This window comes from Scatophagus argus, chromosome 7 (assembly GCF_020382885.2).
Source record: "Scatophagus argus isolate fScaArg1 chromosome 7, fScaArg1.pri, whole genome shotgun sequence".
In the NCBI taxonomy this organism is placed as follows: Eukaryota; Metazoa; Chordata; class Actinopteri; family Scatophagidae; genus Scatophagus; species Scatophagus argus.
The window spans coordinates 14,896,917-14,916,710 of NC_058499.1; the positions used below are offsets into that span (position 1 = coordinate 14,896,917).

The 19,794-nt window shown below is 41.6% G+C and overlaps 1 protein-coding gene across 4 annotated transcripts; it reads left to right on the forward strand.

Moving 5' to 3' along the window:
* Positions 1 to 1,976: 1,976 nt before the first annotated feature.
* Positions 1,977 to 10,824, forward strand: LOC124062078 (S-adenosylhomocysteine hydrolase-like protein 1). Of its 4 annotated transcripts, none has more exons than XM_046394563.1 (17): positions 1,977 to 2,290; positions 6,114 to 6,225; positions 6,662 to 6,799; positions 6,977 to 7,077; positions 7,299 to 7,401; positions 7,487 to 7,581; positions 8,099 to 8,205; positions 8,288 to 8,404; positions 8,481 to 8,544; positions 8,646 to 8,734; positions 8,854 to 8,924; positions 9,016 to 9,110; positions 9,230 to 9,328; positions 9,770 to 9,838; positions 9,951 to 10,029; positions 10,134 to 10,254; positions 10,342 to 10,824. In XM_046394563.1, exons 1-17 carry the CDS (start codon positions 2,003 to 2,005, stop codon positions 10,346 to 10,348), a joined length of 1,755 nt encoding a protein of 584 aa, XP_046250519.1. In that variant the 5' UTR covers positions 1,977 to 2,002; the 3' UTR covers positions 10,349 to 10,824. The 4 variants fall into 4 exon arrangements, with proteins under 4 accessions (XP_046250519.1, XP_046250520.1, XP_046250521.1 ...); XM_046394565.1 differs by lacking the exon at positions 1,977 to 2,290 and adding an exon at positions 3,745 to 3,917 and having other exon boundaries at positions 10,342 to 10,823; XM_046394564.1 differs by lacking the exon at positions 10,342 to 10,824 and having other exon boundaries at positions 10,134 to 10,258.
* The last annotated feature ends 8,970 nt before the right edge of the window (positions 10,825 to 19,794 follow it).

The following is a 19,794-nucleotide window of genomic DNA, read 5'->3' on the forward strand; positions in this document are numbered from 1 at the left end:
TTTCAGAGCAAAATGAGCTAAGATGCAGTTTTCTTAGTGTTACTAAGAACACATGCGCATGCTTTTTTCTCTAGATTCCTACCTTCTTTTTTCTACAGGCGTCTGTATATCTGTTCTGGCGCCATGAGAAACTCACTTGACTCCACGATTTCTGTTTAACATTTAATGGGACATACTCTGAATAGCAATACTTGGGAAAAGTGAAAATTACAAACACAACCTGGCAAATCAACACCACAGGCAACCAAAAACAGTCACACAGTAAAAGAAAGTGGACAAGAGCTAAATAAAAGTAAAATTAGAACAAAACTATGCAATAAAATTTTCTTTAACATTAGCCTAAAAATTCTTACCTCACCACAACTAATTAAACCTTTAAAGTTTGCTATAGTGGAGAACAACTCACTGGCCACTAACAGGAACATTTGTGTACACCTCCCACTTTAACACCGGAGTCTGAAATTCCTGCAAGGAACAGAAGTCGGGAACAGAAAAAGATTTAGAGACAGCAGGATACAGGATTAACTCCCTCTGCTGTTGCTACTCTCTCTGGACTGAGTGTCAAAAACCTCCCCTGGTTTCTGTCAGACACACAAACAGACCAGAAGGAGTCAAACTGAAATCCTTCCAGTTTTCACACTGAGGAAAGAAAGGACAGAGAGTCTCCCTGTCTCAGCTGTGGGAAAACTCGTCTGGACAGCTGTGGAACTGCTGCGCCCTCCAGTGGAAAGTGGAAACATACCTCCCATCGATACTCCTGCACCTGAAGACTCACTGAAAGCAACCTAGAAACTCTAACTATGCCCAGTGATGCAATGCCAGGTGCAACATGCATTTGTTAAACATTATGGATGTGCATGTAACACTGTGAACTTTATCAAAATGTGACCTTCTGTGTGTGATCATTGTGTGTTTTTACTGCATGCTGCACGAGCAATGAATGGATTAACAGTTACAGCACAAAAATTGCATGGTTTCTGCAAGAAAGCTAGAACTGTTCTAATGGCTTTCATCATAGTTACAGGGAGAGATCTAAACTTAAAGGACAGGTGCACAGTTTTTCTTGTCTGTCTCAAAACAATCGTGAAGTACCCATATGAACTCTGAAACAGGTCTGACATGCTCTAATCCACCTGTTCAAACTTCATTGAACGTCATTGAAAGATCCCTTGCTAATGTGATCTTTTTTAGTACAACAGTCCCTCTTTGCGTCACTATCCTCCCACTGCAGCTCAACAGAGGAATACAATGAGCAAATTCTAAAAAGCTAAATGAGCTCCAATGTTCATACAGGAACCTGACTGTTGTTTTAAGAAACAATTGAAAAACTGTAAACCTTAACAATGTCCATATCAAACGTTTTTTTTAAAAAAAAAACTCTTCAGAACTACGGCAACTAAATCAGCCATTTTGTTTGACACACCCTGGGCCTCTCATCTTTCAGCCTGGCAACAGACACATAAAAGGTGGTCGTTGGTCACCGTGGGGCCACTGTTGATGCTGGTGGGGTTTAATGTAAACACGTAACCATGTCTGTTTGTTTATAATGTAACCCTCTGTTTGCATGGCACTCATGGTTTTATGCTCATTGTGATTTGAGCCAATGTTATCACAGGCAACACAGAAGTGGCTCTGCAGGTCTTGAATATACCGTAAGTGCTTCTTTTAAACATAAACAGGAGACATTTTGGTACAGAACACCATGTGGGGGCGTATGTTGACGCCTACCTTCATAGTCCTTGAAGTCAGCTACATTCCTATATTTCCAGGTTACATTTCCCTCGGTCAAAAAAAGCGCTGCTCACATCAGTGTTTACCCTGTACACACTGCTTCCAGGGCTAATTATCCCCTTTACATTCAGTCAGAGTAACCCAAAAGCTGCTATTGTTTAGTGCAAACAGAAGCCTTGCAGGAGGAAATGTCAGATGCATATGGGCAGGTCAGATCACCAGAGCAGGAACCTTATTCACTTCATTCACTTCACTGGCTGGGAGTGGAGTCATGGCAGAGGAAAAGAAGCAGACAGGAGCCTCCAGAGAGGACCTGCCACTACCGGAGCTCCCTACAGAAGACAGAGCTGTGCTGAATGGAGAGGCAGAGCAGGATCCATCTGTTGCTGCCACAGAGGAAAGCACCATGGATCAGTCAGCAAAATGTGGCCCAAACCTGCTGGAGATGCTGAAGGCAGCAGAGAACAGGTGGACACCTCAGGGTCGGGACGGGGACAGGACAGAGGCCTCTGAGTCCGAGGCAGGAGAGCTAGTGGCTGAAGCTCAGAAGACTGACATGGTGAGCAAGACATTATATGTAATAAATGCATCTGTAAGCATATTCCAGCAAATGTGCAAAATCTGCATGTACTCAGGCAGTTAATGATTTTAGTTGCAACGTGCAGGCCTCTATGAATGTTTGACCAGCACACATATTCCACTCACTTGGTCTCTGACTTTCTCTCAGAGCCGACTTAAAGGGGAAGTACACTGATTTCGTACAATCTGTAAGTCCCGTAAATGATCACAAGCCTGCTTACAGATAAAGGACTGTTGCTGCTTATGTAAAATAGAGCCTTATCACGCTGTCTGTGGCTCAAGAGGGAGTTACATAAACTTGAGACTGTATCGATTGGGACTGAAGACTGCTAGTTTAAAAGTGAAAAATAAAATAAAATAAAAATCTGGAGGTCTGGAAAGAAGTGAACTTACTAGAGCTCCTCACCACAGCACAAAGTTAAAACCTTACAGCTACATTAGCCGTTACTAGCACAGACCAACACTTACTGACCAGGTAGAAGAATGAGGAGGATAAAAAAAAAAATTCTCCTTCTGCTGCCTCAGTCTTGATCTTATTTTGATACACTGTGATAGGTAACACGTAATACTAAACTGGTGGTGCACTCTTTCAAATGGGTACTCCAGTGAGAAACCAATATATCCTGTCCTGCATGAGTCATGCACCAAGAAACACTGAATCCTACACCTCCCATAGTGCAGCTGGACAGCATCTTTTATTAGGGCACTGCTGGCTGGTAAATGTCCACAATTTTAAAACTCCATGTGCCCAGTTTGGAACAGTCTTTCTGTTATAAACGTGACTTTCCAAGCACAAGCCAAGATTACTCTGGGGACATCATCGGGGACTTTAGAAAGCTCCTCCTCACGAGTGATATTACACAACTCTTTACAGGCTATTCTACACTTTCCATGACAGATAAACTGATCAGCATGTGTAAAATTGGTCCAGAGTCCCTTTAAGAGAATTTCAGTAACACCACAGAGCTCCTTTTGTCATTTACTGAGCACAAAACAGTGACTGTATGCAGCCCATTCTCAGTTTTCTGATTTACTTGAAGAATCCAAAGTTTCCATCTCTCCCTGAATGCAACTATAAAGCTAGAGTTTTTTTCACTGTGCTGGTTCTTCTATTGCTGTGACTGCTCTCTTCTTTCTCTCTTTCACCAGCAAATTGTATGAATGTATGTTCTTGTATGTTCATCTCTGTGCTCTCTATTTAATGTATACCCTGAGAGCAGAGTGCACTTGACTGTACATACTCGCATTCATCTGGGGCCTCAGATAACACTTGGCTGAGCTTTTCTTTCCTCACGGCTCTCTTTCTTTTCTTCACCTCTAACCTGTTTTTCTGTTTTTCCCAGAGTTCTTCTCTGGAAGCCTTACAAAGACTCCATTTTTCCACTCTCCTCTCTCTGTCTTCCCTCCACCTGTCACCTGGGTCTGCTGGGGCGAAGGTGTGGCATAAAGCGTCACTGTGTGAACTCCCTGATCAGTTCAACAGCATCAGTTTGCAGCTCGGTGGAGTTAGTGTGGTCAGTGTGAGAGCCAGCATGAAGAAAGTGTACAGTCTAGTGAACATGACTAAAGCCAAGGACCAGGAAGCAGTGCAGTCCATCTGCATCAAGGTATCACTGCTTTTGTTTAGGAAGTATTGGTACTCCTTATGGGATATGTTTCTTTTGGAGGGCAGCAAGTCAGGTGTTCATGTTGAATTAGGCAGAGGTAAGAATAAAGTTGATTTGGTTTTTTAACCAAAGAACAACTGAGAATATTCTTGGCTTATCCTGATTTCAAGAACAGAAAATGAAACCTTTAAAGGATTATTAGAAATGCAGACTTTTTCAGGCTACACAAATTGTTTCCCAAAGGAGACATTGTTTTTGTATGTGAAGACCTACTGCCACTTTAATTAAAATAATTACCGTCTTTCACTGAACTTTCACAGCAGGTGACGTCAAACCTATTTTCTGAGCCCTGTTAGAGATGGTTTTGTGATCATTAAGTTAACTTTCGCAGCGTTCCAAGTCACGGCTTAATGTCTTCTTGTGTTAACGATTAAGCAGCTACTTGAGTATGAGTCTTCTGTATTCAACAGATTGCATTCAGGTGATTATTACTTGCTTAAAAGTAAGAGTTAAATGTTAGAGGAGTCTGTATTTGAAAAAGTATGTGAAAATTATCTCTCATTGATTTGTCTTATTATTCTCAGATTAAATCAACCAGGTGGCTCAAGTTAGAATTCACTTTCGAAGTAAACTGACTTGAAATTTATCTCGGGCAATGTACCTAAAAACTGACTCATGACTGATGACAGATTTTCTTTAACTTGTTAACTGTAGATTGATAGCTGAAACTTGGCTGGCTTAGCCCTGTGAATATCAGTGTATGAAAATGTATACACTGTGCAAGTACTTATGCTATGTATTTTTGGTTAATTGATTGTGTTTTCAGATAGTGTACAGCACGTAGCTAACAGGATATGAGTGGAAAAATATATGAAAATCAGAGGAAGGAAAAGCACTGAGGAAAGAAAAGACACCCTCACTACAATTGTGCTCAGTGAGTCGAGTTTAAGTGTTCCTAACGAGGATTTGGGGACTCAGCAGTAACTGTAATGAGTGAACTACGTGTCAGCTGAAACTTGTATGATGGTCACATGGAAAAACAGCTTGTTACTCAAACCCGACCTCCACCACTGTCGGGACTTTACGGTACATATACTACAGTTTCATTCTTCATTCTTCCTGGATTTTTCCGTGCACGTCTTACCTGAATGACTGTCAACTTGACTTACTTTAAAACATACAACAAACTCGTTTAGTAGAGGTCTCCGTGAAGTGGACGAGGGACAGCATCCTCACATTGTTCTCCTCAAAGGAGCACTCTGACCACTGATTTTGTATTGCCCTCTCATAAGTGCATTTTGATAGCATCTTTAGTATGACCTAACTGGTAAATACCCACATCTTTGAAACTACATGCCGAGTTTGTAACTAAAGCTATTAAAAGTTGTTAAAAAAGATAACCCTGATGACATCACCATGACACCATCAGTCTTACTTTCTCATCACAAGGTTCCTCCAGAGCCACAGAAGATTATATGAGTGTTTCCACCAGCTGGGTGGTAGTCAACAGGAGTAAGCTGATCTTTGTGTGTAAAATTATGCACGTAAATGCCTTGAAGATCTAATCCAGCAGTGTGTGTGTTTGTACAGCAGTAGAATATAGCTACTTGAAGTATACTGTAGTTCAGCATACAATTCCTTTCCCTCCAATCCCATGAAACCTGCAGCCCTCGCTCCAAACCCTTAATGCATGTGTTCATTTTTTGGAGGTGGGGTCAGTGTGGGGGTGTGTCTACGTTGTTGCTTTTACACGCAGTAAAGAAAAAGAACAGAAGCAGAAAAAAAATCGCCAACAATAAAAGCAGGATATTGTAGCTTGAGGGAATAAGCTTGAAGGAGTTTCTTGATTTTTGGAGCTTGGGCTCAGGCAGCAGAGTCAGGTGAACTGCCAGGGAGCAAACATGGCCGAGTGGGACTCCTGTGGCAGCAGCCCAGCCTTCAGACAGCCACACTGGATGGTGAGATAGCAGCAGATGCGGGGATGAGTCAGGAGAAGAGACAGAGAGTCGTGATAGTGACAGGCCGTGAGCAGAAAGGTCGTTCACATGAAATTCTGCCACCAAGGGTGGTGCTCTTGTGCAATTTTTAGCAATTATAATTACACGAAGCTGGTGATTCTTGATGCTTGTGACACAACAGCTTATATATTTTTTTCTCTCTCTTTCTCTGTTTATGTCTCTTCTTTTGGTTCCACAGCAAATACAGTTCACTGACCAGAAGCAAGAATTCAACAAACGTCCCACCAAGACCGGCCATCGCTCTCTGTCTCGTTCCATCTCACATTCATCTACAGAGAGCTACAGTTCAGGTATGGAAACATGAAAACACACACGCGTACATTGTTAAGTCCACTCACATGTCTTTGATATGTAAACTGAGCTGGTTCTGATCCCAGCAGCACAAGAACTACAGGCCCCAAGGATTAGCCTCCGGGCTTTCTCCTCATTAAAATGAAAAGCCCTCTGAAGAATTAAGTCTCTTTAATTTGGTCTTTGTAAGCCTTTGTCAAATATGTATATCGCTGCCAGAGTTTATACAGACTTCAAAGGCTCAGAAAAGTCACCTAAAGCCAGAGTTTGATTTCTCAAAGAAACAATTAAGGCTGGAAAACCAGAGCCAATTCACGACTTTGGAGCTTTCCAAGTCATGTGTCTCTGTATTTACTCCGTTATCCTTCAAATATGTTTGTTTTAGGGCATAACATTATATCAGCTGATCGTTTAGATACTATTTCTGTGTTGCAGTGTGCAGTGACAGCTCCGAGGATGAGTGTTCGCCCAGAGAAAAGCATCAGAAGTCCTCCCAGGGTCTCTCTGACTTCTGCATCAAAAACATCAAACAGGCCAGCTTTGGACGCAAAGAAATAGAAATCGCAGAGCAAGGTGAAGACAAACCACTGTTAATGTCTTATCAAGTGATAATGACAACATAATTAGCATTCATACACTATAGCACTTTTCATTAAGGATTCAACAGAAAAGAAAAAAATGAGAATATTAATCCATGAATAAACAAGCAAATGTGTGCATTCATGATCAGTTGCTTTCTCTGAGATGCAGAAATGCCAGCTCTGATGCTCCTGAGGAAAAGAGCAGGTGGGGAGAAACCTCTGGCTGGAGCCAAGGTGTTGGGCTGCACACACATCACAGCACAGACTGCGGTCAGTTGCACACACACACACACACACACACACACAGACCCAGTGTTACTGAGTGCCACAGACACAAGCCTGGTTGTGGCTTAAAATCTAAAACAAAGATGAAAACACAATTTCTTATCATGGTATCCCATTAACCACATGCATTGTTCTTCTCCTATCTGCATTACCAATAATACAGTGATAATAAAGCGTAACAACGCGAGTTTTGTGGCCTCCTGCAGGTGTTGATTGAGACTCTGTCCGTGTTGGGGGCTCAGTGTCGCTGGGCGGCCTGTAACATCTTCTCCACTCAGAACGCTGTGGCCGCCGCTCTGGCTGAACGAGGTGCGTCCATCTGTGCAACCCGACTCGTCTGGGTTTTCTTGCTTCCTAAATTTATGTTTTAATCGTCATCTCTTGTGCATCTCAGGCACCTCAGTGTTTGCATGGAGAGGAGAATCGGAGGACGACTTTTGGTGGTGCATTGACCAATGTGTTGGTGCTGAGACCTGGCAGCCCAATATGGTACTGTGATCAAAGCCCCTCTGATCTGTCACAGAGATGTTCTGGACATGAGGACATGGATAACCAGCTCAAAGAATAGAAATGACAGAACTCAGAATTAAGATTTAAGATGATGTTAAGGTTATGTTAAATTATTTTCCTATAATTTTCCTTTTACTGAGCGTCTAACAAAAATGTTAAAAACCTTATCTGATATTCTGCGAAATAACATTTATTAAATTCAATAATATTATGGTTTCTTACTGTAACTAATGATTATTCATTTTAAGATATTTGGACCTCTGAGCACATAAGTCATTACATGTAAACAGAGAACTTGTCAATTCTTTTGAATGTAACTTTGTGGCTCTTTGAGTTAAACTAATCAAAGCTTATAGCTCCAAAAGACAGCATAACACAAAGAACTAAGTTCTGCTTTGTATTTGGGTGAACTGTGCCTTTAATGACTTTTCTAAATCAGTGTGTTATAAAGGGTTGCACTGATGAAGAGTATGGCTTGTTTTTTCACTCTTGTCAGATTCTGGATGACGGAGGCGACCTGACTCACTGGATCTATAAGAAGCACCCGAACCTGTTCAAGAAGCTCAAAGGCATCGTGGAGGAAAGCGTCACAGGCATCTATCGGTCAGTTTTACACAAAACAATGTTCCCACCAGCTCACAAAGTCATTCATCAGCTCAGATTTGTGTCTCCGCCTGTGTTTCAGGTTATACCAGCTGTCAAAGGCAGGCAGGCTGTGCGTCCCTGCCATGAACGTTAATGACTCAGTAACCAAACAGAAATTTGACAACCTTTACTGCTGCAAGGAGTCCATACTGGATGGGTAATAAATCATGTTCTGAGGGTTAACAAGTTGATGCTGTTACAGTACAGACTCTGATGAACTCTTCTTGTTTCAGGCTGAAGCGAACCACTGATGTCATGTTTGGGGGAAAACAGGTGGTGGTGTGTGGATATGGTGAGGTCAGTAAAAAAAAGTGAATATTTCCGTTGTGCACATATGAGGTATAAAATAATTATTACTTCCAAGCAGCTCTACAGACCTCTTATCTCTGTTCTCGTAGGTTGGCAAAGGTTGCTGTGCTGCTGTGAAAGCGCTGGGTGCTGTAGTGTACGTCACAGAAGTGGACCCCATTTGTGCCCTTCAGGCCTGGTACGAATAGATGAAGGCTTTATCAGCACAGATGTGAAGTGTGTTTCACTCTTTCAACTGCACATTGCAGCAAAACATCATTAACAATGTAAAAACCTGCTTTTCTGTCCTGCTCTTAGCATGGATGGCTTCAGAGTGGTTAAACTGAGCGAAGTGATCAGACAGATAGACGTGATCATCACCTGCACAGGTATCCCTTGTCCTGCATCAAGTAATTTTAGCTGGTATGAAGAATAGCAATACAACAGCACCGTTACGTTTCATTTAATCTCTCTTTGCAGGCAATAAAAACGTGGTAGGGAGGAAGCACCTGGAGAGGATGAAGAACGGCTGCATTGTGTGCAACATGGGACACTCCAGCACTGAGATAGACTTGGTGAGAACACAGACTTTGTGTGCATATATTTATGCAAGCTTTTATGTGCGTGTAAGCCTGTATAAATGTACACTTGTGTATGTTGTGTGTGTGTTAAAACATGCACTCTTGTTCCTCAGGTGAGTCTGCGGACCCCAGAGCTGAGGTGGGAACGTGTGAGGCCTCAGGTGGACCATGTCATCTGGCCTGATGGAAAGAGAATCGTCCTGCTGGCTGAGGTGGTGATGCAGTTTGTTATTGTTGGTATTATTATACACCAGCACCATAGTGTGCTCTGAACAACAGGTTCAAATATTATTGGACTAGATGTCACTTCACTTGTGGAAAAAAAAAAGAAAAAACTCAACAGTGATGCCTCTTTGCAGAGATCACGATCCAGTTGCTCAAAATAATCCACAGACCTTGTTGCGAGCAGTTTCATGTAGGAATTAAATTAATGTGGTTAAGGTTAGATGAAGAATCTGCATCTTTTCCTGCCTGCAACCTGTCCACAAATAACAAGACCTGTTGGCAAGGCATGTTGTTTTGGTTATGTTTACATTTCAAGATAAGCTCAGCATCAGGAATATACTTTACGTTCACCTTTACCTTCGGTGGCTGATGTCACGTTACAGTATGTCGCTTCACATTTTGAGAGTTTTTTTAATGCTCCCTCTCAGGGTCGTTTGCTGAATCTGAGCTGCTCCACGGTGCCTTCACTTGTCCTCTCCATCACTGCTGCAACCCAGGTATGATCATATGTTTTATGTTGTTTACCTCAGAGTTTTATTCTGCAGAACACTGGCTGGTGGTAGTCATATGTAGTTAGGCTAACACAGACTTTCACTTTGTGCATGTCAGGCACTGGCTCTCATAGAGCTGTACAGCGCTCCAGAGGGACGATACAAACAGGACGTCTACCTGCTGCCAAAGAAGATGGGCAAGTCCTCAGCTCAAATATCCTAAAACGATTGTACCTTTCTTCTACTTCATGCCTTTATATTCACGGCTTTTAAACCCCTGTGCATTTTATGATTTGATCAGATGAATTTGTTGCCAGTCTTCACCTGCCGGCGTTTGACGCTCACCTCACAGAGCTGACTGATGAGCAGGCCAAGTACCTGGGCATCAGCAAACATGGACCCTTCAAACCCAACTACTACAGGTGAGGGCAAATGTGTGTTTCTCACAAACATACATGTATGTGATTAGGGGTTTTTTTTGTATTTAACAGAAATAATTTTTCAAATAGGTATTAACCCTGTGGAGATAAAGAGGGAAGCTCTTCGCATGTGAAGTTGCAATGTTGTGGATTTTATTTTGAAAAAACCCTCACAGACCAGCAGACCCTGACGCCCTCTGCAGTCTGAACCTCATCCAGTATTATGGAGAGACAGTGAATGAGGACTTCAAACTTTTACTTAAGTTCACTGATTGTTCTGTGTATGTGCATTTCTGTCTGTTTTAAATGTTTGGTCCTTGTTCTGCATGTCCACAGCGTCTGGAACAATGAATTTTGATTGAAAGTTAAAGAGTTCAAATAAAACACACATGAAGAAATCATGCTGACATCTCAAACGAGCAACAGTCAGCTGAATATCTGCTGATTTTCAGTGAAGCACGTGTGTACAATGAATATATTGGCTCATGTCTTGTGCTATACGTATATTACTTCTACCTAAACTTATTATGAACTTCAAATGAAACCTCCAGCACACATAAAATATTGTAATAAAAAGAACAGTTTTGCTCTTTCTCACAGCTATTTTCTGTGTCTCTGTCTCATCATTTCCTGATAAACTCTAAGCTATTCTCAGCAGTCAGTGATTAACGAAGTATCTGACAGCTCCACCTGCTGAGTGGAAGGAGTCAACAGGCCTACTGTTAGACAGCAGAGCCTCCAAAGTGACTGTTTTCCCACTAGGGGGCGTAAGAGCTCTACTGTCTTTGAGTGACACTTGCTATGCGTGTAATTGCTTATATTCCTGGGATGTAAAGGCATCACTGTAATTACTATACTTAGCAGCCGTAGCTAAATCCACACACCCAAACGGAGCATTGTTTATATTGTTAGCAAAGGTGTCATTTCTGCTGGGGACAGACGAATACGTCACAGCTTCAGGTTGATTTTTCTGACTGAAGTTTCTCTCAATATTTTGCTCCTGCTGTCCAGTCATCGCAGTCCAAATGCAGCAAAATCTGGCTCGATAAAAATGTTGAAATGCTCATCTGCTTTCTCTTCAATCATTACTGTGCACTCATTCAGAGCAATAAGCGTGTTTTTTTCCCCCCTCAGTTTTTCCTTTCAGGCTACAGGCTGCCAATATTGATGAAGGTTGCTGGGATTGTTGATACTTTTATTTTTATCGTTCACTTATATTCCCCTTGAAAATGCAACAATTAAACTGTCATAGACAAGAGAGTAAAGCACGGAACTGTGTGTATTAAAGATGCAAATACAACATTATACAACAACAACATTATATAACATTATACATCTGTTGCGTTATTCTACCAAATCTTCAGCTAGAACAAATCTGCTCTTTGCTCTAACTAAATATGTGTAATACGGAAATGTTTAATCTTCAATCATTTCGTCTTCAACTCAGTTAGCTGGAACAGTCAATTATTAATTTAATAGCAATAGTTTACTATTAATAGTTTACTTCTAATGTTATGAATTTTTAAAAAGGAAGGTAAAAACAACCTTTTAGACTTTATAAAAACCCCTCACTACAGTCTTCATATAATACGCATCTATCCACAGCTTTTTAATGAATTTAGAAGTTTGTGCATTTATATTGTTAACTTTGTTACAACAAATGTTTAAAACACTAACAGTTGGCTACCTGTTCCTGAATGTACATAAAAACACTTGAGCCTGTACTATATTAAAATTTAAGGTGGGAATGACTTATCTGAGACATTCAACAGTTACAGGGACAACTGTCTCCAATTTATCACTTTAGTCTGGCCAACTGCCTCGCTTTTCTCAGGGGACGGAAGAACAGCCTGCATCATCATTAGCAAAGCATCACATTGTCAAAAAAGTGTGATAAATTCAAAATCTTATGTGACAATAGCATACAATATTTAAAATCTGTTGTTAACAGGCCTAATTTTTCTTAAATCATATCCATCTTTGTCCTCTAATTGCACTGTGGTTGAGAAATGTTGGTTGGAAGAAAATTGTCTAATAACTGTAGAAAAAAAACATATTTGGAGGGTGTTGTCTTTTACAACACTCGTCAATGTGGTTCCAGAGGCCTCGATCTTGAATCATAAGTGTATTCTGCCTCTCTGCTGTGACTGTAGAGACAGGAAAAAGATGTGCAGATGTTTGATTAAGATGTATTGAACCAGTGTTGTATTGATAAAAAGTAATTAGTTTATATATAGATCCTTCATTAGGCTACATGCTGTTTGTCTACAGATACCAAATTTTGGATATGATTTATGGAGTCTGTACACTGCACTTCACTGTTACATTTCTGTGTCTATGTTCACTCTCTGCCATTAGATCTACAGTACATGAACTCAACACATCAGGTCATCTGGCCTGAAAACACGAGTATTGTCTCCACAAGGTTAATAGTAGAAGTGTTTGGGGAAAAAAGACTGACTCTAAAATTTCAATCTATTATTATCCTCTGTAATTTCTTCCCATTGCCTTTGAAAACAACCTTCTCTTTCTGCCTCATTTTGTCTCTACAAAAACTACTCGTTATCAGTTTCATTTATAGCAAATTTTTTGTTTTAATTCAGCTCTTAACTTCCTAGAGGATGTATTGAGTGTACTTGGAACAAAATGTTTGGAGTTTTGTTTGTTTTTGTTTATCTTGTTTAGTTTATTTTCCTATCAGTTCACAAAATCCTTTTGACAGTCCTTGTAGCTTTACAGTAGATTTACTTGCTGAATTAGCTGTCAGAATTAGTTTTGGTTCCCGCTAGACGCTACTTAATTAACGCTGTTCCAAGAAGATCCAGCTGGTCATATGACAATCATTATCTCTTTTCCTCGGTTGTTGCATCCGGTCTGTTTCTGATCATGACGTCCTAAAAATACCCCCCTGTCCCTGGATTACTGTAATCCAGAGTCTCCCTGTGTGTGTGTGTGTGTGTGTACCAAGACATGGACTGGCTGGAGATCCCTATTGAACTGTACACTGTGTTTCACTATGGCAGCAAACTAAAGGTGAGTCACTAATGCAGCAGGGAAGCAGGAGCTGATGTCCACCTCCTTCTCCTTCCTCCTTCTGATAATTTGGACACATTATTTTACTAACTTATCTCAAGCATCTCAGTGACTTATTACGTTTGCACTTCATTTTGACCAGAAGAGGGCAAAGTATTTCATGTGTTCTCTGTATTGTGAGCTAATCTTGTAAATGCTCAATAAATTCCGACTCAGCATGTTGAGATTAGTGTAAAATACCTTTAATGACGGCTAACACATGCAAAGACAGACAAGTGACACATTGATATTCAGTACAAAGGAACATTTGAGACAATAAACAGCCATTAGTGTGAGAGATTAATGAGGAGATTCATTGACTTCCACACCCAATCTAATCAGCCTCCCGTATTACCAGTATCCCGTAGTCGGAGGGGGGTTTGTGTTTGTGTATGGAGTGTCTGTGTGTGTGTGCGAGAGAGAGAGAGAGAAGCGTGTGTGTGTGTGTGTAGCCTGATGATAATCCATTGGTTGGTGATGCATCTGACAATGACAGATGGCCTGTTCGGCCTATACACTCTTGGATCTGTATGCTCAGTTTAAAGGCAGTTTTAGAAACCAGGAATTTCTGGATTCTATGTGTGTGTGTGTGTGTGTGTGTGTGTGTGTGTGTGTGTGTGTGTGTGTGTGTGTGTGTGCATGCGTGTCCTTGTCTCCTCCCTGTTAGGGATTCTCCCTAAAGAGCTTTGATGCCTTCCCTGCATCACTATACGGTCTAATCACTCGCACCAGCTGTCAGCGTGAAGGCCTCCCTCCTTCCTCTCTACACTCGCTGGCACCACTTAACCTCACATCCTCTGCAGTCAGCCATAATGGACTCTCACATCGTTCACACTGAAACATGATGAACATATATCGGTGCTGCTGATCGCTCAGACTGCTCAGTCCCACAGAACAAACACAGACGCCATACACCCAGTGTTTTGTCTTGGATTGAATGCACTGGGCTTGAGGATTGAGGAGGATTGCAGCTAATTTACAGTGATTTATAAATAATGGACACACATTTTCCTCTTGTCTTTTACTCCCTCTGTCCTCAGTGATCCCTCCTTTATGACTTGCCTGTGGCCACCACTTCTGTCTTGATTTTCACCCTTTCATACACTAAACATAATGTTCTAAATTATTCTCTTGAGGTTCTCAAAACTTTGGTAAATCATTTCCACACTAACACTTCAGTCACATCTAAAAATCATAAAACATGTTTCAAAGCCTTCGCCACAATGCCAGGAATTTTATTATGTGGAGAAAAAGAAAATCTCTGTATTTTAATGTTGTAGGCCTAAAACAGTTCATATCTAGAGATATTGACTCCAGGACATAAATGATCAGAATCAGGTTTATAAACTAAACAAGTGTAGACCTACTGATCCTCGTTCATCCTCAAATTCCCAGAAACACCACTGAGAACATCAACTCAGTGTGCTCGATGGCATAGCAGGGATGCTGTAATGTACAGTAGGTTCGATAAATGCTCTTGTAACAGTTCATCATGATGCATCCTCCAAAGTGTCTGTGGGGTTTAATGGTTTGACGCAGCACTAACATCACTTATGACGAACGTCTGCAGCACGTCGGAGCTTTCGTGACTGAGCAGGATCGGGTTGCACCATGAGCTGAGCTAAATGCTGCTGCTGCTAACACCAGCTCTGAGGCTCACGACTACAAGCCTGCAGCTGTAGGTTTCACAGCTACACACATGAACGCCATTGATTTATTGATTGGGGATGATATGGCAACTCAGTGCTTAATGGCTTGTGTGTGGATTTATGGGTTGTGGCCCAATGGTCAAAAGTTTCCTTTGGTTCATTCTTTCAGTGTGATCTTTTTGGTTAAGACTACCCTGAGGGGACATTGTATATTTATGGGTGGAGACAGGCAGGACTAAGACGATTTATAATCTCCAGGGATGGTTCCTGTAACCAGCAGACTTTGGGCTTCCTGTATGTGGCTTGTTCTGTGGTTTTTCTGTCGAAGGAGGGATAAACTTCTTGTATCTTCGCGGGGTTTCTCTGTTGTTCTGAGACTGCAAGAATGCTCAGAGGAGGATGGTCAATTTGAACCCCTCACTGCTCCACCTACAGTCACTCACACACCCAACAACTACACCCTCACACTGCCACCCATGACCTTCTTCTCCATGCCTGAACTGCTGAATAAAATGACTTGGCGTGTCAGACATGTTCCTATTCCTACAACATAAAATAATCCTCTTCCTGTGATGATTCCTGGGATGGTGGAGGGCAGGTCAAAGCACTCAGTCAGTTGTTGGCAAGTCTAGAACCACCGGATCCTTCCAGCCCACCAGAGTGAGTTCTACCATTGCCAAACACCGTGGGAGAGTGCAGCATTCACAGCCACCAGATCTATGTGATGAGTAAGCTTCGGGTTACACGGGGCAGCGTCTCAGAGATGGGGCACGAGCCTCTATGGTAACCGGTGATATCTGAGAGGGCCTGCGTAATCGATCAGATGCATAGCTCACCCTCTTTGTCAATAACAGTGAAAACTCAGGAGATGTCAGAATATTTACATGCAGTTGAGCGTCTCTCTTGTCCTATATTGGCACTACACATGATTGCTCAAACAATGAGAAACAAAGCAAAAATGTGCTAGTGCCAAAATGGGCAAAGAAGATGGTGAATTCACATTTAAAGCTAAAGCAGGCGAGGACACAGGCAGTGTGGTTCTGTCTCTACTCTGTTTATGGCCCTATGGTAATTCACTGATAGCGTGCCGTGACAGTGAATTCTACCAGTGCCATACACAGAACAGGAGGAGATATAAATGTGGCCCAACACTGATGCAAACAAAGCAATAGCAGATACACAGATCTGTCTTAAAACCTGACCATCTGTGAAGCCTGACGTCCTGTCTGCTGCTTCGTGCTCACGTTCGACTTTTATGTCCGCCCTGTAAAACTTGTGCTGACCTCTTTAAAGGCTGGGGAGTCTCGTCTTTACAGAGTCAGTGTCTTCCCTTATCGCTGTTTTGCAAAATAAATCCAGCCATGCCATCTGCTACTGGGACACACGTGCACAGGCCTGTAGTACTTACTACTCATCCAGGTTCTTTGAAGTCTTCACCAAAATGTACCTGGCAAAAGTTATCATATTATTATTATTGGTTTCAGCATTTTGGGACATTTCTGGCCTTCTGATGCTGGTGGAGGAGCAGGTCTGCTGCTCAGATTGATTCTGGCTGTAGGGAATGATGGGCTAAGTGATTTTTGAGATGCTCCAAATGGGTCCCAAAGCAGGGCTCATCTTCCCGTTTCCGGGAGAGATCAATAGAGTAAAAAGCTTGAGAGAAAGAGAAAGAGAGAGAGCGAGAGAGAGAGAGAGCGAGAGATACAGAGAGAGAGAGAGAGACTGGCTGAGGACGTGAACAGAAATCTTCCTGAAGTTGCTTTGTTTAGTTGGATGTTTTTAGTTTGATGCTTCTCATTGTCTGTGAAAATTGGTCCACACATGACTGATAAAGCAAGAAATCACACATGACACTTCACTGCAACATTAGAACAATATTGCTCATCTCATTAAATAAAGATATTTCCTGTTATTATCAAGGCTGCGGTGGGGGATCAATTCGCATCCATGTGCCTGAAGCAGAAATGAAAAGTATTAACTCATCATTTCATCAGAGCAACTTTTTTTTTATTTCTTTGCCTCGTGATGACCATCAACGACCGCATACCTATTGTCTAATTTACACACATCCATAGTATACTAACATAATAATGCGGAGGCCTCTGAATGCTTACCTTATCAATGATCCCAAATCCTCAGCGCACCCGACAATACTTCAGTTACAAAAGCGGCGAACAAACTTATTTGAGTCTCCAGAAGCATCCAGCAGTGGAATATCTTCACAACCAGGCGGGTTTTTAACCGTATCAAAGAGACGAAAATATAACCTACTTGTGGTCTTCTGCAGGATGAATTGGACAAGAGGTGAAAAATTATTTTGATACGTCTTCAGTCCACTGTTCCACATCGTGTCAGTTTACCCTTCATATCACCACCCCTCCGTCCCTCGCGGCTCTCGGCTTGTTGGGCTCTATGGCAGGGGATTTTAGTGGACAGGTAATTAGTTGGTAAGCATCTTAACCCACTGGCAGTATAGTAATCCACGCCACCCTCCTCCCTCTCCTTCTGCTGCCTCCATACGCAGGCCACATTTACTCTGCGCCTTTTACGCACAGGACGCGCACTGCAGTGGCGATGACGAGTTTGCCGCCCAGATTAGTTCGGTATACCTCTCACAATATCAGGATTGTGGTCACACAAAAATAAAGCATTAAAGTTCATTTATTACCCTAGCCAAGCAAGCAGATTTGCCAATCGTGTATGCTAACTTAATATCATTAAGTCTTATGATTTGTCAGACGCAAATAAATCAACTTTAACGCTCTTTAACTCACCCACAACCCGCAAAAAAAATAAAGCCTTGACAGACAGCAGACCTACCAACATCCACCGGGTGTGGCACCCTGCTGCAGCCAGCCCTGAAGCTCCACTCCGTCTCATCCCTCCTCGGGACTAAAAGTTTCTCCGAGCGAAGGCCTCCTCTGCTCCTCGTTATATGCGGGCACCCAAAGGCCCCCGCCCCCAGGGCTCATTTACCTGCTGTCGGTGATTATTAGACAGATTGCAGGTGGAAAAATAGGCATCATCCTTTCAGCTGATGTGAAGCCGTCAGAGTTGGACTGGACGGGTTTGGGTTACGGCTCTTTCAAGTTGACGCTGAAATCCACCCGCGCAGCCTTTTGTCCTCTCCATACATTATGGAAGAGGCGCAGCCGGCCGGCAGCGTCTCGTCGCCCCCCTGCACAGCGCTGCCGCTCGCGTTACTCTCAAACAACTTACTCATCACCAGCCAGGTTAGAGTTTAAAAAACCGACATCTTATTCATTAATTCATAATTACTGGAATTTTTCGCTCATTATGCAGTTGTTGCTCTCCTTATAAAGTAGCTCCACACTTCAGTTATAAGCCCATAAATGACATTTATTTCCTTTGTAAATATGGAAGTAAATAAATGGCTGCTTAGACAATTTTCTCTTTTTTTCCACCCTTCTAATCTGAGCAGAACAGAAAGGAAAATGTATGAATAAAATATGTTACTCTCAAAGAGCTGGAAACCAAATAATACGTTTTACTTGGCTTAGGGTAACTATTACATTTAAAGTAGCCTAATCCTTAACTCTATAAAGAGTTTCTGGAGAAAGTACTCGTAATGGTGAAAAGCCCAGTCTGCATCGGTGAGTGTGTCGTTACCCACCAGCCAAATTAAACTGATGCTGAAACAAGAAACCTGAATGCGATCAGAGAGAGGCTGCATGCCCGCACAACAATGAATATTTAATAAGATCTTTGTAAGCTACTGTCGGCCTGTGCGTCTGATGAAGAGCGTCACGGTCCAGCATCTCAACACGCAGGGCCGCCTTCACTCATTCATTCATTCATTAAAGGCGATTCATCTAAATCTAACAGACTACAAAAATGTAAATGTAACATAAGAAGAGAAAAGCATCACCAGCTGATAATCTGGAGTAAAATGGTTCAACCTTTTTAAACATTTAAAATAAGGAATGTGTTAAGAAAAACGCTTCGTCAATATCAGAGCAAATTACTGCCAACTAAAGTAAAAAAACTAGATGAAACTTTGAAATCAGTAATTATGTAAAAAATACTGAGATAAAGTGTCAAAAGCATTTGACTTACTCAAGATAAAATATGAAAATATTAAATCAGAATTCAAAGAATTTGATTTACCACGAGCATATTTATTTTATCATGAGTAACTTGTCATCTACCTTTTTCTTTTATTGGCAGAAATGTCACTATCAACATGAACAACGACTCTGCTCTGCTGAAGCGGGCCAGCATGAACACAACCGGGACCCTGAAACTGAAGCAGCTAAATGGAATTCAGCCACCATTAACTGTATTATTTACTCCTGTGCTTTTCTGTGTTTAAAGACCACAGAAATAAATCAACCGTTTCTCTCTGAATATACATAGAAGAAGGCATGAAGACAACGTCCAACAACAAAACATGAAAAGTGAGTACATGAAGTTTGCTACAGATGTGGTTCATGTAAACAGTGTCAGTAATGTGATTTATAATGTTTTCTTCATTTATGCAAAGAATAGCGTGAAAACAAACCAATAATAACATAACTGTTTATCTTAAACTTATTAATCCACTAATTTATTAGTGGACCTCCTAGACCTCCAAGAGCCTATAAGACAAACACACAGGGCCGCCATCTAGTGGACGGAGGATAGAGACACGTCAGACACATGTACAGTCAGTCTGTGTGAATTTCCTCAGAAGATGATCATTCTACCTGAGACTTTAAATAAATTACGACTAGTGCCAAGCCCTGTGAAAATTCTTTTTACTAAGATGATTTGAGTAAGAGATCTGTACGAAATGGAAATCTTTTGAATAAATGAAAAAAGA

What these genes read in the sequence shown, in the direction of transcription:
- LOC124062078 (XM_046394563.1), top strand. Translation starts at nt 2,003, where the DNA reads ATGGCAGAGGAAAAGAAGCAGACAGGAGCCTCCAGAGAGGACCTGCCA. An exon ending in TACAGAGAGCTACAGTTCAG is followed by an intron (nt 6,226 to 6,661) that starts GTATGGAAACAT and finishes TCTGTGTTGCAG; the next exon opens with TGTGCAGTGACAGCTCCGAG. An exon ending in ACATCACAGCACAGACTGCG is followed by an intron (nt 7,078 to 7,298) that starts GTCAGTTGCACA and finishes GGCCTCCTGCAG; the next exon opens with GTGTTGATTGAGACTCTGTC.